The sequence below is a fragment of the Anser brachyrhynchus genome, assembly GCF_964034855.1.
Source record: "Anser brachyrhynchus genome assembly, chromosome: 7".
Classification (NCBI taxonomy): Eukaryota; Metazoa; Chordata; class Aves; order Anseriformes; family Anatidae; genus Anser; species Anser brachyrhynchus.
The window spans coordinates 39,890,531-39,909,179 of record NC_137701.1 but is presented as its reverse complement, the minus strand read 5'-3'; the positions used below and the strand labels follow the sequence as shown (position 1 = coordinate 39,909,179).

At 46.2% G+C, this 18,649-nt stretch overlaps 1 protein-coding gene across 1 annotated transcript; it reads left to right on the top strand.

The window, feature by feature from the left end:
* The first annotated feature begins 4,560 nt into the window (after positions 1 to 4,560).
* On the top strand, positions 4,561 to 18,442 carry RND3 (Rho family GTPase 3). The gene is made up of 5 exons (XM_080599186.1): positions 4,561 to 4,906; positions 5,009 to 5,096; positions 11,976 to 12,085; positions 13,608 to 13,742; positions 16,317 to 18,442. Exons 1-5 carry the CDS (start codon positions 4,757 to 4,759, stop codon positions 16,566 to 16,568), a joined length of 735 nt encoding a protein of 244 aa, XP_080455312.1. The 5' UTR covers positions 4,561 to 4,756; the 3' UTR covers positions 16,569 to 18,442.
* The last annotated feature ends 207 nt before the right edge of the window (positions 18,443 to 18,649 follow it).

Genomic DNA, 18,649 nt, shown 5'->3' with positions numbered 1-18,649 from the left:
TATTCTCAAAAAACAGCTAGAAACCGTTTCACTCTGAGCCAAAGCTCAGCAAACTCAATAGGATTTTCCCCACACATTTCAAAGGATCTTCGGATCGGTACAGTTCAGATCAGAGTTCGGATCCAAATAAATTTAATGCGACTTTGGATTTGGATTTTTTCTTTTTTTAATTTGGAAAAAAACAATTTCAAAACAATTATTCTTTCCTGTTAAAATGGAATCCTATATCGTCACCCCGAATAAGCATTTGCACTCTCTGATGTTGGTGGATATGAAAAGCTTTATAAGATGCTTGTGCTGATTTCATAGGAGTGAGGACTGCAGAACGGCGCTACGGATTTAGACAAAATAAGCCAAAGCTGTGGCTTCTGACTCCTGGTTTTTGGCTTCTCGCATGTTTTCCTCCCCGTGGGAAGCTGTTTGGTACACCACCCTACCCCGGGAAACGTCCTTGAGATGCCTGCGATTTCATGGCTGGCAGAGCACCCCGGCCGGGGCCGCCCTTACCGCCAGCACTAACAAATCATACATAATGTAAGAGCAAAGCAGCCACCGCTGCATTTGCATGAGACGGCTGCGAGCTGCACTGCCCCACTATCAAAACGTTCCAGAAACGGGATTAAGACATAGATGTGAATAACTCCCATAACTTCTGATGAAAACTGCAAATGTTAAGGTGTATCTCCGAGACGTTACAAAAAGCGCAGGCACATCTCCGGTGGGATGGGAAGGCAGCGAACCTGGGAGAGGGGTGATGGCCTCCCACGTGTTCCCTGCAAATGGGAGGGGGCAACACCCCTGGCATCCTGCCGTGCTCTGCGAAAAAATGCCCTAAAACAGCCCCCGAGGTGCACCAGGCTGACCCAGCTTGCACGAGATGTGAGATTCCCACGTGCATCTTCCTAATTACAGCACGGTCAGCACTGTGAAATGCCTTGCTCTCTGTCTTAACATCTTCCCTTAAGTTATTAAGGGATTTAAAAATCGTCTTAGAGTGCTTATAACTTTGAGAAAGCATTGCCCTCAGCTCCTGAAAGCTGGAATGGCCGAGCTTTATCGCCTTAGCACTCAGCGAGCTGCCAGCCAAGTGAGGGAGAGGTACTGATGTCCCCAGTTAATTTTATGAATGTATCTAATTCTTTATCTATATTTATCTGTATTTTCACAGTTGCCGTTGTTCCCACATAGCTGTTACACCAACCTCACGACACAGGACTGAGGTGCTCATCCTCTCCGTACCACCTTTAATGCTAAGCCCCCACTGGAAGAGAAGGAAATGTGGTCCTGGTTTAGGCAGCCACAACCCCAGTCCCTCCACGGTGACTGAGCCGGGCACGTCCCAACCCTTCGATTTCCACGGGTTTTGGGAACCCCAGCCAGCAAACACTCCCGCACGTGATGGCAGTCGAGCTGCTCGGACCACATTTTTTCACAGATAATCACTAAGAGAGAATTTTTTTATTTCCTACGCACGCAACGTGGCTCGGGGCTTCCCGATTTTAAGTCCTGACCGCTACTCACAGAAACAGTAAGTACCAAAACATCTGAGGGGCCGCGTGATGTTAGGTATTCGGAGTGAATCAAGCCCTGTGTGTTCAGCCAAAATTAGCGGGTACTGGGGACCTCACTGCTCCTCTTTTGTCAAACAGCCATGCTCTGATCACGTCATCTCACGAGGTACCCATGAAAAATAATTTATTTTCAGCCGTTAAGAACTCAGATATGACAGCGATAGGTACCAGAGAAGAGGAAAGAGATAATAAATTGGTATGCGTTGAGGAGAAGGGTTTGAGTAGTGTCCCTAAATGAAGCACGGATTGCAGATGGAGCCGTGAGGGGTACGGGTGTTTCTGAACACCTCATTAAGGTGACAACATCGCTCCGTGGGCTGAAGAAGTTCTCAGGAAAACCTAATTTGTGATCCTGAAATTAATGGCTATCACTGCACGCTCGCATGGGAGCCCACGCTTCCGACACACAGGAACTGCGCATTTCCTAATACACGAGTGTTTGACCTTAAACCTTAATAATGTTCTTTTAATGCACGCCCCTTTTAGTTACACACACAGAAAGGAGGGAATGGGACTTGTAAGGTTCATGTTTTATGCATGTTGTTTAATACTTTCCACAGATGCTTTGGTGGCTGGCGTTGCAGATAGGTATTCTGCTGGCAATTTTGGATTTAAATCGTCAAGCAATCATCCCGGTACTAAAAGCATTCTCCTTAACTGTTTTATTATAGTCACAGAAAGCGTTCAAGCTGATTACTTGTGAGAGGAGAAAAATGTATCTTGATATCCCCATAAAATCTTACACTCGATCAGCAGTCATTACCGCAGATAACACTGGATTATTTATATGGTATTAATATACATATAATGCTTTCCTGGATGGAAAGCAGAGAAACTGAGAAAGTCTAGGAAGGAATCAGACCTAAAGAAAAATGGGGAATTTGAACTAAGCAAAGCAAGAAACTCTGCCTTATAAATCAAAATCAGACTGCGTGTGAAAAATACCAATGGAAACGTTAACCCCGCTGTGTTATCCCCCTAGTTATCAAGATATGTGAAAAGGCATTAAACTTAATAGTACGACATGAATAATAGTTTTACAGGGATTAACATATCTGGAACAGTTTCCCCAAGGAATGACAACAAACAAGCTGTTCCAGAGCAGGCAGGCACGTCTCGTAGCCCCCTCGTTTATTGATTGTCACAAGTGCACAAAGCTGCGAGGTCCCACGCTTCCCTTCGCAGGAATCCCATGCCCGTGCAGGCGGTTCCCCGTGCAGCCACACATCGCCCTTTTCCTCCGCCCCAGAGCCTCTGCACCAGCAAGTGCTCTGTAACACCAGGCGACCTCTTCTAATATTAGCTCAGGCTGTCGGCTTGAAGCTCCTCGGCTCGGTGTGCGCAGCCCCGGCGGGGATTCCTTCGCTTCCTCGCTGGCGGAGCACGGCGCAGCGCAGGGCGGCCCGAAAGCTGGGGTTTTTAGCTGGGTGGCCCCGGCAGCAACTGTATCAGCAAACAAAGCATGTAAACAGCCGCCCCTTCTCGTATTAGCGCCAGGCATGCCGATGGAAGTCAGGATGAGTAAGTGGTGTGTGTTAAAGTTTCCACATTCCTCGCATAGCTAGGTGCAGGCGAATTTTCCATGCGAGCCGCGTGCGGGAGCAGCCCCCCAGGCCCGGTGTGCTGTGCCGGGGATGTGCCCTCGCGTCCAGAGGGACGAGACAAGGCACTGCCGAGGAACGGGGCATCAGCACCGGCTTCGGTGCATCTTGCCTCCGTCTGCACGGAGGTGACTGATGAGCTGGCAGGGAGCAGATGTTTCCATCCAGCTCCCACTCGAGATCAACAAAGAGCTCGTTCAGCCGCCTCTTCTCCCCTCATACATACGCACCAGATACACCTCAGCTGGTCTATGGGGCTCACGGAGAGTGCGGGACCACGGAGCCAGGGCTGAACCTCCGCTTGCCTCTGCCCGCGAGGCTGCTGGGTCTCGGTGCGGGGATGGAGGTGCAATAAAAGAGTGGAGGGGAATGAAGAAACAGGGCTCCCTGCACTCTGGAGAAAACATGAAAACACAGCTGAATTTCCCCATACTTTTAAGATTTCCTGTTCAAAATACCCGCGTTTGAATAAAAGAGGTGAACCCAGCTTGACACCAGCAGCAAGTTCTTTACTGCTTACTCAGCATTTTCCCATTCCATCCATCCAAGGAGCCAAGGCAGTGTTGGTGGGGAAAGCAGGGACGGATGGGGACTGCAAGAAATGAGCTCTTCATCGAAAAAAAGCAGGGATGGAAATCTACATGCCCCAGCTTTTCAGCAAGGCCTTCTGAATCATTTTGCACACATTGCAAATTTCAGTTTTGCTCAGTATTCCCAAGCAGAAACCAAATCTCGAATTCTTTGGAAACTTTATTAAAGATGAGCAATCTGACCGGCTGAAAAACGTGACACGTCAGAACAACATGAAGAACGTTAGCGCTGCACCTCGGAAACGCCACGCTCGGGAGCCTGCCTTGCCCGCGTCACCGGAGCACCTTCCTACGGTTAAACACACCAGGTAGCGGAGCTTTTCCACGTCAGGGTGTCGCAAGACTTTATTAACCGACGGCGTTTGGGCCCAGAAATGACACGGGGCGAGTTTACGGCCTGGGTGACTCACTGGGGAGCCAGGGCCACCGCCTCCACCTTCAGGATGGCCGCGTGCACCCCGGCCCCCCCTCAGCCCCCTCCTCAGCTCCTCAGCCCCCTCCTCAGCCCCTCAGCCCCCTCCTCAGTCCTTCCTCAGCCCCTCATCCCTTCCTCAGCCCTTCCTCAGCCCTTCCTCATCCCTTCCTCATCCCTTCCTCAGCCCCTCCTCAAGCCCCCCCCAGTCCTCCAGACCCCCCCCCCCCGCCCTCCCCCTCCCCTCACGGCCCCTCCCTCTCTCCTAGGGGGCGCCCCGCCCCGCCCCGGCAGCGCGCGCGGCCGGGGGGCGGAGCCTCGCCGGCGGTGGGCGGGGCTTGGCGGCGGCGAACCTATAAATAGGGGTGGGCGGCGGTGGGACAAAGCAGTCTGCGCGGGACCGGCGGGCGGGCGGCGGGGCGCCCCTGGCTCTGCCAACTCCACCTGGGCTTCCTCGGGCTACTTTTATTTTTTTTTTTTTTTTAATTATTATTTTTGGGGGTGGGCGGGGGGCGAGGAGGGGCAGCCGGGTGTGGTTTTCCTTTTTCGTCGTGGCCGGCCGAGGGGACTAAGCGGAGATCAATGAAGGAAAGAAGAGCGAGCCAGAAGTTATCGAGCAAGGCGGTGATGGATCCCAACCAGAACGTGAAGTGCAAGATCGTGGTGGTGGGGGACAGCCAGTGCGGCAAGACCGCGCTGCTCCACGTCTTCGCCAAGGACTGCTTCCCCGAGGTACGGGGGGATGGGGTTCGGGGGGACGGGGTGCCGGGGGTTTTGGGGGGTCCCGGGGGTCGGGCTTCGGGCTGACCGCGTTGCGCTGTCTGCCCCTCGCAGAGCTACGTGCCCACCGTCTTCGAGAACTACACGGCCAGCTTCGAGATCGACACGCAGCGCATCGAGCTCAGCCTCTGGGACACCTCCGGTGAGCGCCGCGGGGACGGCAGGGCGGGGGGTGGGCTGCGGGACCCCCGGGACCCCCGCTGCTGGGGGCCGCCCCGGGGCGGGTGGCGGCCGTGTCTGGCCGGGGCTGGGGGCCGCCGGGGTGCTGGGGGACGTGCCTGAGTTTGGGGGGGGGGGGGAGAAGGAGGGCAAAGCTCCGCCGGTAGGGGCTTGGAGGGCTTGCGGAGAGGGCAGGTGGGTCAGCGGTGTGTGTCTTCCCTAGCTGGAGCGGGGAGAGCTCCCCGAAGAGATGCAGAGCTGCCCTCTGCACCTCCACTGCCACAAAACCCTGCGTTACCTCGCAGGAGAGGGAAGAGGTGTTGGTGGATGTTAGTGGTAAATTGAGTCAGGGGATATTTGAGTCCCTTGCAGGCTCCTTGGGGTCTCCTTTTTACAAAATACGGTAATTTTTTCATGTTTTAGGGAGGTTTTAAAGTCAAGAAAGACTAGGAAGTTGGGCATCATTCCCCTCCGAAGATGCAGGGGGAACCATCCTTTTTTAGGAACCATCCTTTTTCGCACGCCAGCATCAGCAGATGCATGCCGCGGCTCTTCCAGGCGTGCCTTCAGTGGCCATTTCAAAATCGCCGGCTCAGATGCCTCGGAGGCTGAGGTTCTTGTGTCTGTTTCAAATCGTACATTAGGCCAGAAACCCCTCTGGATCCTGCTGTAGGTCATCCCCACGGCCACAGGCTCAGCCTGGTTCGGGTGCAGCCCCGAGCTTGCCGGTGCTGGAGGGGAGCGGGGGCAGCCGGCAAGTCTCCTCTGGATAAGTCAGCGCGCTGGGAGAAACGGTGGGGGTGAATGACTTGGTAAACCATTAACACAGATGCGGATCAACATTAACTCCGCAGAAGGGATTGAAAAGAAAGAGCTGGAAATACTTGACAGAGTATGCAAGCCCTGTCTTCGTTAGGCAGGCTTTGTATGTGCTGTATTTGGACCCATCAGATCTGTCTAAATATGAAATCGCTTCTCTTACCAGAAACTAAGATTTTAATCCCTTTCCAAAAAGGAATTTGGGCTTTGAGTTGGTTTTCCTCTTGCTGTTCAGGAAATGATTCCAAAGTCTTGCAACACAGTTACTGGGAAAAGGCAGTCTCTGTGCCCACATTCGGTATCAGCATAGTTCTAAACTGATTTTTTTTTTCATCTCATGCCAAATAAGACTTGGAGGCTTCTTGAGTGTGTCTGGTTTGAGCTTTCATCCTGATTACTAAGCTGGCTGTAAGAAACTCTGTGGAGTAAGGCCTTATTAAAAATTAATAGCTAGCAAAGGTATTCTGGAAAATTTTATCTTTAGCTATTAAAATGCAGCGCGCGGGTTGTTTGACATGTGAAGGCCTGGAATCTGTATGTCAAAGGCTGACGACACCCTTGTAATGAAATATCCTGTAGCACTTCAAAAGATGGCAGCACCGGAACAAACACCTGCCAGCCTTTGCTTGTGCACGCCAGGCTTCCAGGCCCGTCCTGGAACTAACAGGCGGTCTGGCAGAGTCGGGAGCTTCAGGACAAGTGGCTAATTTGTCTGCAATCTGAACCTAGAGAGGAAGCGTTGGAAAGATGGGGTGCTCGGTCTAACAGTAGACCCAACAGCACATCCTCTGGTTGTGGGATTCTGCAGCTGAAGGCTCTCTGCAAACAGCTCTTCCTGCCGACTGCCAGAAGAAAAACTGCCCAGAGCCCATTTACCCGATGCAAAATCACATCACCAGATAAGAGACATCGGGAGATAAGATAACGTTTTAGCATTATCTTAAATTCCTGGTAATTTAGTTCTTTACAAGTCTTTGTCCTAGTCCTCTGCTGAATTACAATAAATGTCTTAATGACTTTAAAGCAGGACAAGATCTAGTTAACTTCAAAATATGATTTGTAGCTGCCAAATGCTAATGGAGGGTAATGTCCATCGCAGCATGGGCTGGGGGAGGTAACGGCCCAAGTCATGGGGCTTTTCTGCATTTCTTGAGGGGGGAGGGTGAAAAACGGATGCTCTTTAGCAGGGCTTGATTGCAATATACTGTATGTATTTCAAGATGACTTTATCGGTATTTAATATCCGTTCTTTACTCTCCAGCTGCGTCCTAGCTGGGAGCATGCCTCAGGCTACCTCTCAAATTAGTCCATACCTTAACTTAAATGCTGGTTTTCCCACTGAATGCGTTGAAAGGAAGGTACAGCCACTCTGAGTGGTTTTTTTTGCTCATTGAGAAAATGAAAAGAAAACCCAAACTGTAGGCATTGGTTAAAAGCCTTATGTTAGAGTGAAAACAGGCCCAGCTGTCATGGTTTGGCTTTACCTATGAAATAGTCCCTTATAAAATAACATGCTTATTGCTAGAGGAATCTTTGAGTGCAAAGTGTAGAGCATCGCATAGTTGAACCTTCAAAACCAGCTGTATATGTATTGGGAAGTTTGTAGTATCTTGGGCATGTCCATAGAAATTTGGGACAAAACATGCTCACAAGTAAGAGTGGAATGGGAAGGTTCATTATTCAAATATTTTCTGGTACTGTCTAGTTCTGCAAGTCATTATAAGGATTTAAATTAGCCGCAGCATTAAGGAAAACACTTGCCAACTTGAATTTCAATCGGTTTTTGGACTACCAACCCCTTTTTTTTTTTTTCAAAGCAGGAATGTCTGGTTGCAATATAACTACATCATAAATTATTCTGTTCTGTGGTAATACAGTATGGCAGTCTTGCACTCTTTGGCAGCTGTATGCACGTTTTGCTAGGTACAGTATTTGAGAGAAGTTTCTTCAGGCTAAAGCTTCATGGTGTAATCTTGTGGACACCATGAAGAATGCTTGTGTATTGAGACAGCTTTGTTCAACACGCACGTGGTTCATTTACTGAGGTTTTGCCTTCTTCCATTAAAAGTGACTACTTTGATAGGCATTTTTCTTGTACAGAAATCACGTGCTGTTCATTAGGTATACATATCTGCCTCTCCAACAACTCCTGAGTTTCTTTTGTATTGGCTGAAGAGGGAAAACTGTACTGGACACTCCGGTAGTTCTCAGCAAGGCCAGAAATACTTGTGCGCTGCTGGGGACTAGCATATAATTAAATCCAGAAGGGCCTTAGAGCTTTAAATCGAATTAGCTTTACTGTGATTTGAATGTGCACAATGTATTCAGCATCTACATAAAAAATTAATATTAAATTATAAAGTTTTTTTTTGCTGAGGTATCTTTCAGAAGGTGTCTGAAACATACAGGAGTCAAGTTCCTATTTTCCTGAGTTCTCTGGCAGTAAGTGGTATAAAGGAAATGTCAAATTTCTGCCTCTGCCTTCCAGTTCACTTACAAGTTGGCTGTGTTGAGCCATGTGATTTTCTTTCGTGACTGTGTAGCAGTAACTAGTCCTGATAGTTTTGTTTTTTTTTTTCCCTGTATAGGGGAAAAAATAGAATTGGTAACTGGACCAAAAGTCCTGCTTTCTGTTTGAGGTACAGAAATGTAAACGCACAGTGCTATGAGTGATATTTGTGTGCTTTCCCCGAAATGGCCGAGGTGTGCTGGGAAGGAAGAAGGCCGTAGCAGGGAGCCAGCTGCTTGGAGCTGCCGCTGCAGTGTTTGCTGAGCTTTTTATCTAGCTGATAATCAGCAAGCCTGAGGAACTGGGAGTGAGAAGGCTGCTGTTTGTCTGTCGTTCTTCCAGGTGACCGGAGTCCGAAGGGCAGCGGAGGGGAGCGCCCGGTGGCGATGTGCAAGTAGCCCGGTGCTGCCCAGCTCCGTGCTGCTGGCAGGACGTGGGGCTCAGCCTCCTCATCCACAGTGACAGGCATTCAGCTCTCCGGGGTCTAGCAGCTTAGGGCAGCGCTAAGTCATCCGAAAGGAAAAAAAAATAGCATGCTTTAACTTTCAATGATGTGAATAATTTTGGCATTTATTAACGTAGCAATGCTTAAGCCTAAGCTTTGGCATCTTCTGGAGACTGAAGCCAAGCACGCTGCTTGGGAGGGGTTTAATTCGCTTTAACAGCTGAACTTGTGCTGTACTTTGCATGAAGCATAGGAGTTGAAAAGTAGAGCATTCTTACTGTGTAAATTACTTTGGCTTAGATTATTTAAGCTGCCAAACAGATAAAATCGGGGATTGCAACTGGAATATACTTTCACCACAAAACAAGATGAACTACAGCATTATCAGCGATCCCTTGATAAAACTGATAAATCATTCATGTTGTCCCTGACAAAAATGTTTTACTTTGTAAGAGCAGAATCGCAAACACAAGCAGGCTTATTTTTTTCACGAATACCATAGCTGTAGCCTTGCATTCTCCTTCTGTTTTCCAGGGTTGGCATGGTTTCAAATCTGCAGACTAACTTGAAAAAGACTGAACAGCCTTGCTGGGCTGTGTTCAAGTTGTCTGTTCAGACTTGAGCCTCATTCCTGAGATTCCTCGGTTCTGAGGGTTTCTGGGTGAAATGATGAAATGCCAGATTGAATAGCCTCGCCACGGTAAGGACCGGGGCTGCTCTTTATTTGCGAAATAATAAACGTTCGGTTATTGCTGTCGAACGAGACCAGGAAGTTTCTTTTGTCGGTGCTGCCGCGCGAGGACTTTAAACGATTCCAGTTTGTTCTGCCGCACACCGCCCTGAGGAGAAAAATGTGTCAAATACTCCTCGCTTGCATCTGGACGGAAGGACTGCCTATAAAAGTACGTGTATTCTAGTTCGGCATCTTTAATACGAGAGGTTCAGAAGGAAAACCTGAAAAGAAAAACCCTCAAAACAAACACAGCTACAGCTGACACAGTAAGAGGAATCTCTGGTCTGAAGGTGGTGACGGTGTGTATACATAAATACACGCTGATGGACATATATGGTGCGTTGTGTCCTTGGAGGCTGCTGAGTGAGAAGTTAGGTATGTGTCTACGGAATTAGTTTCTGGGTGAGGCTTTCTGAGCCTCCTTTCCAGCCGGCAGCCCTGTGGCCGAGCGCTGAGGATCCCAAAGGCGGCAGCTCGCCCTGCCCCGACTTGCCCGTGCTGGGCAGGGAGGCATGGAGGCCGCTGGCTGTGAGGCGCTGCCGCCGCGGCCTGTTTGAAGGTGCCGGGCCACAGGGGTGGCTAGCGAGGGTGCCGGCTGGTTGCCCAGGGCTAGCAGCTCGGCCCGGGGGCACTCAGGTGGTGCTGAGCTGGGTAGCGGTGCTGCAGGCAGCTGGGAAGGCCGTACCGATAGTCCTGCAAGCTGGGTTTAGCTCAGAGCGAGCGCTTTTCTGGTCAGCTCAGCTTAGATTTCCTCCTGACGTGTCGTTTACTGCCGAAGACAGCTAGCTGGTTTTTTAAAGAGTGGTTTTTGACAGCTGCCTCTTCGTTAGATTGACATCATTTATGAAGATGAGCATTTGAATAAAATAAGTCTTGTTCAACAAATTACCTTCTGCTACCTAGTTTGGTAATGCTTCATTCCCCATGTGTTACTCTTCATTTCAAAAACAACATTCCTGGGATTCTTGACTCCTTCCTTCTAGTATAAGCTGTCCAACTGAAGTCATCTGTGATACGTTCACACCATTCCCCGCTCTGCTCTGTGCAACAGCATGGGCTGTCTGTCAGTTAAAAACTCGAGGAATTTCTCTAATCCAGTTAATAGTCTCTGTTCAGCCTCTGAGACCTTACAATTAGTTCTAGGTAGTTTGAAAATTGGAGATATAATTGGCTGATAACCCCAAAAGTCATGCCTGCTAACTCTTGAAAGCTGCATTCTTGTTGCGTATGTTCGATGCTGGACTTTAGGTTTGTGAAAGACAAATACCTGAATAAGAATATGTGCCTTAGTGCATTTTAAGTTACAGGCATGCATTTCAAAGCCCAAGCCCTGATCCTGTTGGACAACTTAACTGTTTAAGTACCCTTCTGAATCAGAAATGCATTCTGCTCAGTAAATGAAGCTTCAGCAGAGTTAAAGGCCAAACCAAGTGGTGGCCGAGTGAATGGAACTTTCTAGGAAAAGGGGAGATTTCCCCCAAATGTTCTTCCAGGTTCAACAGATGCTAAAAAAGAGATTTCTGACTGCAGATGAAGTTGTAACTCTGCACATCATGAAAAGTCTTAAACTCGTCATATCCCTTAATAGCTCTCGAAGTAAAACAGTTGTAACATGCAACATTGGACCTATTTATGTTCCTTCAGATTACCAGATTAGCTTTTGATCTCATTGATCAAAATTTGTTTTAGGGGCTATACATAAAAGTTTACTACAGGCGTGTATTGGCTTACAAATCAGTGCCTCTTTGTGACAGATAACTTACTCGTGTCTGTCTGCAGGGTTGGAATTCTTTCCTGGTCAAGTACTGGAACAACTGCTTTAAACCTAAGCAAGAGGTTTTTTTCTAAAAATTACCAATATCCATGACAACTGAAGATGCTTTTTGCACTTGGAACTTTGTTCTAAATTAAAAATTCAAAGCTGATTTCAAAATTACTGATTTTTTTTTTACATGAAAATGCAACTATGGAAAATCTCCTTTGAAGACACGCTTTAACGCTTTTTCCCCCCTCAAAGTCAAATTCCTGCAGATTATTGCTGGAACTTAAACTTGGGCTGATGCTATTTGCTTTTTTTGGTTACTGGGGGCATCACAAGCTTTCAGTGGGAGATGAATCACTGGGGTGCCGTCCCTCTTAACTGCTTGGGAAAGCTGTTGCTTTTGTAGGTGAGAAGCAAAAGGACGGGGGAACTGAGAATCTTGTCTTTTGGGAGTACGGAGTGGTTTTGAGGAAAAGCTGGTAGCTAGGTGATATTTAAGAGCTTTGCTGAAAACCTTTCAAAACTTTCTGGATATGTTTGATTGTAGAAAGCGAAGAATATGTACTGATAATAATGTGTTTTCTTTTCCTGCAGGCTCTCCTTACTATGACAATGTCCGTCCGCTTTCTTATCCTGACTCTGATGCCGTCTTGATCTGCTTTGACATTAGTCGGCCAGAAACTCTTGACAGTGTGTTAAAAAAGGCAAGTGTTTAAGAAACATCTGAGGAGAGAACTGTTTATATGTAGCTTGTCTTTAAATCTCTGAAGAGTGGTGCTGTTTCCTATGTTAGAAGCTTCAGTTTTGTGTTTTTTTTTTTCTTTTAATGGAAAGAAGACCAGACTGTGCTCTGCACTGCTAGGATTTGAAATCATTGATTTGGAAGTGATTTAATGTTAACTGAAAAAAAATAAACACACCATGTAATGGAACCCCAGGGTTGAAGTAAATTCTCATTCCTCAGCCCTTAGACACCAATTAATTGTTGAGGGTGGCATTGGGTGCAGCAAGAAACTGTCTCTCATGTCACATTCATATAAAAAACAGGACTGAGAAACTTTGCTGTGTTGCGGAGACAGTTAAAAGTGTCTGTAGAGCATTTGGACTTATGCCACGGCTTTACATAATTCCTCAGTCTTAAGCTAGAAGGAGCCAGTAACAAATGCCTCTGGGAGACACCAGAAAACCTAGCAATAGCATAGAAATGTAATTCTGCACCAAACTTCAGAATTTTTCAGAAACTCAGTGACCCAAGAATCAGAGCCTGACTTCCCCTGAGTTAAACCTCTTTGTTTAAGAGTTGAGCTCTGTGTTCACAAGGTGGTCCTGGCCCTCCCCGCCGTCACTGGGCATGACTCAAACTTTGTGGTGTCGTCTTTAAGGCGTAACGATGTGAAGTTCCTTTCGCTCTGTAGCTGGGGCCAGGGATTCTTGTTTCACTGGGGCATAAAGCAGCATGTGGTGCTCCGAATAATGTACAGAAAGTACTTCAGACTATTCTCTGCTTACTATGCCAACAAGCATCTAGAGCTGTCTTTGTTTTCTGTCACTGTTACTGTTGGTTACTGTACTGTTGCTTAATTGAGAAGAGATTTTTGTTAATATGCTTTTAAACCCAAATTATATTCTTAAATTTTAGGGATTGTATGATCTGGTCAGATTGGGCTGCAGAATTGTTGGCTTTCTTGTATTCACAAAGTTAACCATGTGTGGGTTATGGGCAAGAAAACAAAATAATATGATACATGTTCTGTTTGAAGGACTTCCTCACTGAACCCTTGACAGATTTGTATAGTTTTTGGATATAGCAAATACATAGCAACACGTACTTTGTGGTCATAGAGGCCGGGCCTCTAGCTCAGTCTTGAGGAACCACTGGATGTGGTAACACCAGCTTGCTTTGGTTCCTCTCTGTACGCAGCTGTGGCTAGGTGCTTGCTGCCTGTGAGGAGTGACAGGTCTGCAAACCTTTATTCATGCAGGCAAACAATCTCGATTACTAAGTCAGTGGACTTAGTGAGTGTAGGAGATTGTAAGTTTTTATCCTTGACTAGATAATGCTGGAACTAATGCCTTCAGAAATTAGCTTGAAGGTAAATGCAACTATTATGTAAGAGTATTTCCACATAAAATGTCATGACTTATTAAACTCCATCTTGTATCCATTGCTTCTTTGAATTTAAGCGTTCAACTATGCAAATATAACAACAACCTAATATTTTACAGTGGAAAGGTGAAATCCAGGAGTTTTGTCCAAACACCAAAATGCTTCTGGTTGGTTGCAAGTCGGATCTGCGCACGGATGTAAGCACACTAGTAGAACTTTCCAATCACAGGCAGACACCCGTGTCCTATGACCAGGTATGTGCCATCTCATTCTTTGTCCTTTGGGGTGGAGGATAAGACAGTTCTCTATCACTGTAGCCATCTTTATGAACAAATTCTCCCTCCTTGTTGACAAGTGCAGAAGGCAGATACATGGACTAAAGGAAAAGCCTACCTATGCAGTAGATGCAGCAGAAAATCATGCAGTCCCACAAAGCATGTTTTAAGCATCATAGAGCGTAGCCTTACTGATTGTGAGGAGCCTTTTAAGTGAATTAAAAAATAAGCTTACTGCTTTTCTGTGCCTGCAGAGGCCAGAGCAGTAACTGCGAGGTGTGGCTTGTCCTGTTCATTTACTGGTGATAAAATCGTTGTCTTCACGCTTGAGTTGAATGTCATACATATGACTGAAGCATCATGACAATTATTTCATGTAATCTGACCCCTTTAAAGTCCCACTGCTTGAAATCACCTTGTAGCTCCCTGTGAAGGTGGCAGCAAATCCAGAAAGCATCTTAATCCTGGGCAGTGGTTCTCTTCTTGGGAAGTGAGAAGGTTGGAGCCAGTCATCGTGAGATAGAGACACTGAGGTGAAAAAGGGGAAAGGAACCAGGCCATGGGAGAACAGGAGGCAGAGAACAGGGGGGAAACTAAGATCTAGGATAAACTTCCCCTTACTACTTGTGTATATAGTGCATTGCAGCTGAATCACAGTGGCGGTTTCAGATATACACCCCGCAGGGTGCAAGAGTGCAAGTGTTACCTGCATAGGTAGTTCTACCTGGCCCGTGTATCCTGCACTATGAAACAGTTCTTGATGTCTTATCCAAAACCTCAGGTTTTCCAAACCAACAGCTCCTAATATGCGATTACTAATAATGCAGCCTCCTACAGCATGTTTAAAATTGAAAATGAGGAGCTGCCGTGAACTGAGTATCTTAATTAAAATACAACACGGGTTGTTTTATTGTGATGGCTTATGCTGGTTATGGTATTTTTTTTCTGTGCTTGGCTCAGTGAACATCTCTCCATTTCAACAGTTTTAAGTGAAACTAAATGCCAGCTCTTGTGCCTTTCTAGAAAGGAAATATACTGCCACTTACTGCATACCCAAGGTCATATGTTTTAAATTTTGTTGTGGTTCTTCAATAAAATGGTCAAGTTTGACCCTTTTTCAGAGTTAGTGATTGAAAAGCTACTGACAGAGGGGTTTGCCACCTAGATTCAAAGATTCCCTTCTCTCCTGATGTCACAACTCCTTAGGAAGGGCAAAGTCATAAACTTTTACTTACTAGCCAAAGAGAAAATTGTACATGATTCAGTGAAGCCCCTACTTGAACAAACTCGCACGATCTTGTGTGCACTTTAGGAAAGCATAGCCTGAGCTGTGGTTGTGTGTCTTGTGGTTGCCAAAGCACAGCAGTGGCCTGAAGCCATCCAGGGCTCTCCTGTGCTATTTTCAGGGAAGGATCCAGCCCTCTGGGGTGAAGATACACAACTTCTTTTTAGATTCCCTGCCTTGCTAAGTCAAGTTGGGATCAGAGCTCAGTAGGGCTTTCCTCGTTTCTCTTAGCTGCATAAGGAAGTGTTTGGAGGATAAATTCAGCTGATGCTGACACCCTGTCCCCAGTATCCTAGATAATTTCCAGTCAGCTACACCTGAGCAAACAATTTTGAGGAACTGAGATAGGTTGAGCTGAGTAGGAGTTGAGGTGTTTAACAGTGGGGAGGGTTTGGTCCAAACCAAGTCTTTTATCAGCCAATCCCACTTAAACTGATAAGAAAGCAGCTGCATCAGTGCAAGGCAAATAGTGCATAATGATGTGGGTCCAGATGGATCGGTGCCATCAGCCCGGCTGTTACAGCTGGGAGCAAAGAGGAGGGGTTGGACTGGCTCGTGTCCTGCCTGCCTCTACCTCAGGCCCATGGATACATGAGGATCATCAAGGATGTGCTTGGATGTAGTAACTGACTAGGAAGATTGTCCCTCCGAAGTAAAATTCCATTAAAACAGTTCTGCTTTTTCACACGATATTGTATTGTCTTCCTGTAGGACCCTGGGGTATTGTCATCTGCTGGCTTTGCTTGTTGTTTTTCTTGTGCTGCTAGAACAAATATCTCGGCTTTGACTTCTAACACACTTAACATTGCAAAAGAAGGGCTTGTCTAGCCACTGAAGTCCTTTCATTTTTGTCCCTTCCCTAGCTATGAGCCCAGAAACGTCCAGCTCTTCTCCCCGTAAGCTTTGTCCCCTAGCAGAAGCCTAACAAGGGTTTTCCCCTGTGTGCTGTGCTCCAGGACAGGGACGTGTCGACTAGCCTGAATAAGTCCTACCGGTACTTTCCTGTGTCGCTGCGGTTATTTGCAGGTCACTGGGCTTATCGTCTCCATTTCAAATGGTATTTATCTGTATGTGAGAGAATGCGTGAATGCAGCTTGGAACCAAAGCTCTGTTTATTTTGCAAAATTAGCTGCTGGCTGTCATACTTGAGCTTTAGCTTTGGTTTTCACAGAACATTGTGTATGGAAAACAGCGCTGAAAAGTAATTGTATGGTTTGCTTTGGCTCGCTGGAAACTTGGTATTGATTGCATGTTCTTTTTTCCCTTAGGGTGCAAATATGGCCAAACAGATTGGAGCAGCTACGTATATTGAATGCTCAGCCTTACAGTCAGAAAACAGTGTCAGAGACATTTTTCATGTTGCCACCTTGGCGTGTGTGAATAAAACAAATAAAAATGTTAAACGAAACAAATCGCAGAGGGCAACAAAGCGAATTTCACACATGCCTGGCAGGCCAGAACTTTCTACAGTGGCTACAGACTTGCGAAAGGACAAAGCAAAGAGTTGCACGGTGATGTGAAGGACCTCGATTTCGATGAGCAGGAGGAAGAGAGTGTTCGGGAGAGGTGGAGGCTCGATGAAGTATACAGCCACGTGGTATTTAATGGGTGCTTATGCCAGTGCTTTAAAGGAGACTCTTCACCTGTTGTGTGAGACTGTACTTAGGAACTGAGCGTGTAGACCAAGCAGGGAGAAGAAATAGCTCTAAATGAGGTGGCATCAGGAAATGATACATGGAAGAAAATGCCAAAAAAAAAAGAACATGTGAATGTGCTGAGAGGGTGAATGGGGAAAAAAAACACTGAGAAGAAGAGAGATGTCATTGACAGTGCTTGTTTCTTTTATTGATGCTCTGCTCCTGGATGCTACCACTTTGATTTCTTTAAAATAATACTTTAATGTTTTTTTAAAGATGACATTATTAATATGGCCTCTTTAAGGAACTATCCCTGTGACCTTGTAGTTGGTTTTCCAAAGGATATGATCTAATTTTTCAGTAGCTCGTCGTCGAGATGGAGAGTATACCAAGGCCTATACGTCACCTAGAGGAAAACACTGTACGTGAGAAGTTTGGAGTTTTGCCTTCCTGAGATGGCAACGCAAGCTAAATTTTATCACTTTGGTCATGAAGACGACTGTTTGAGGTTTCCCAGTATTTTAGGTGCCCGGCTGCAGCAGAATTAAATGGATCGCATCGGGGCGTGGGGGCAAACTGCCTGCCTGTTACAGGACTCTGACTTTCCATTCCTCTTTGTGATTGTAATTTGAAGTGGAAATGATCTCAAGTTCTGGTGTACTGTATGGGTATTTCACTGTAGGTTCAGCTGTAAAATCAACTGAAAGGTGCTAAGAGCTATGATGACAAATGATCCTTAGTTTAAAAAATAATAATAGTTCGTTCAGCCTTACTGCCCATCTGGGGAAGCCCTGGGACTCCTCTGCTCCTAGTAGGAGTCAAGAGCCCGGTGGTTCCCAAGATCTAGCCCTCTGTAAATGCTATGGAGAAGTGCTACTCCGTGATATGGTTCTCTGCAACTGTGTTTGTAAAAACCCAAGAATCTGCAAATGAGCCAGCAGAGCCAGATTATCTTCTGTTAGACACTCGCGTACAGTTACTTGGGGCAGCCGTGTCTCGCGGCAGACTTCATTTGCTCGAGGTGAGTGCTGTGAGGAAATGGAGTCTGAAGAACTGTGATGCCTTAAGGGGTCCCCAGTGGAAACTGGATACTATGTTTAGTCTTTAGGACTAATATATACATATCCAGACAGCAATCATTAACCGTTACATCAGTGAACTGGTTAAGTTCTTTTTTTGCTTGCTGATTACTATCGTTACGTTAAATATATCGGCCTTTAAAATTGTTTGCAACTGTTTACTGACCGACTTAACTTCATAGCTTCTCTCGAAAGGAAGATACTGTAAGCTCTAACCAGTGTGGCTATAGCTTGTTGAGAACAAGCATTTTGTTTCCAAGGATGGTGCTTCATTTTTGAAGTGTTAAAGCTGTGTTCACGTTGACTTCTGCAAAGGGTAAAGGATTACCATAATTAAAACTCAACTCTGTGTGTTCCTGGCACTTTTTTTCATCTGATAAAAGAAGAAAAAAATCCATTCCAATTATTTCCCACACAAAATGACATTCTTACCACCATAATAAGCTTTTGACTGATAAAACAGTGCGCTTAGGGCAGTATTACAAAATAGCTGGTAAGTGCTTTCTGTATTTAAATATTGTGGAAAAAAAATAAGTTATAACTGTTATAAAACAGGACATTCATTACTTTTTTAATTGTTGAAGTCACTTTGTATGTTTGGTTAATGTTTCTGCAGTATTTATTAAATTACCATTCTTTTCTTTGAATTAAAAGCAAGTAATTGACTTGTAGCAGAAACGGCCTTGGTGTGGTGGTTCATTAATACTTGCGCATGTGTTGTGGACGTAATCGTACTGAGCTGCAGGCCAGCCATAGCTTGGAATTGGAATGTGATTTGAGTAGAAATCAATCTTCCTGGTGCTTGGAGCAGCCTTTTGGGGTTTTTCTGGAGTTTGAGTAGGTAGTGTGGATTATTGGAGTTGCATTTCCCCAAAAATCAGGCAG

Excerpts from the sequence above, each read along its gene's own strand:
- RND3 (XM_080599186.1), top strand. The coding sequence starts at position 4,757 with ATGAAGGAAAGAAGAGCGAGCCAGAAGTTATCGAGCAAGGCGGTGATG. Across the intron at positions 4,907-5,008 it reads CCAAGGACTGCTTCCCCGAG|AGCTACGTGCCCACCGTCTT; the intron begins GTACGGGGGGAT and ends TGCCCCTCGCAG. Across the intron at positions 5,097-11,975 it reads CAGCCTCTGGGACACCTCCG|GCTCTCCTTACTATGACAAT; the intron begins GTGAGCGCCGCG and ends CTTTTCCTGCAG.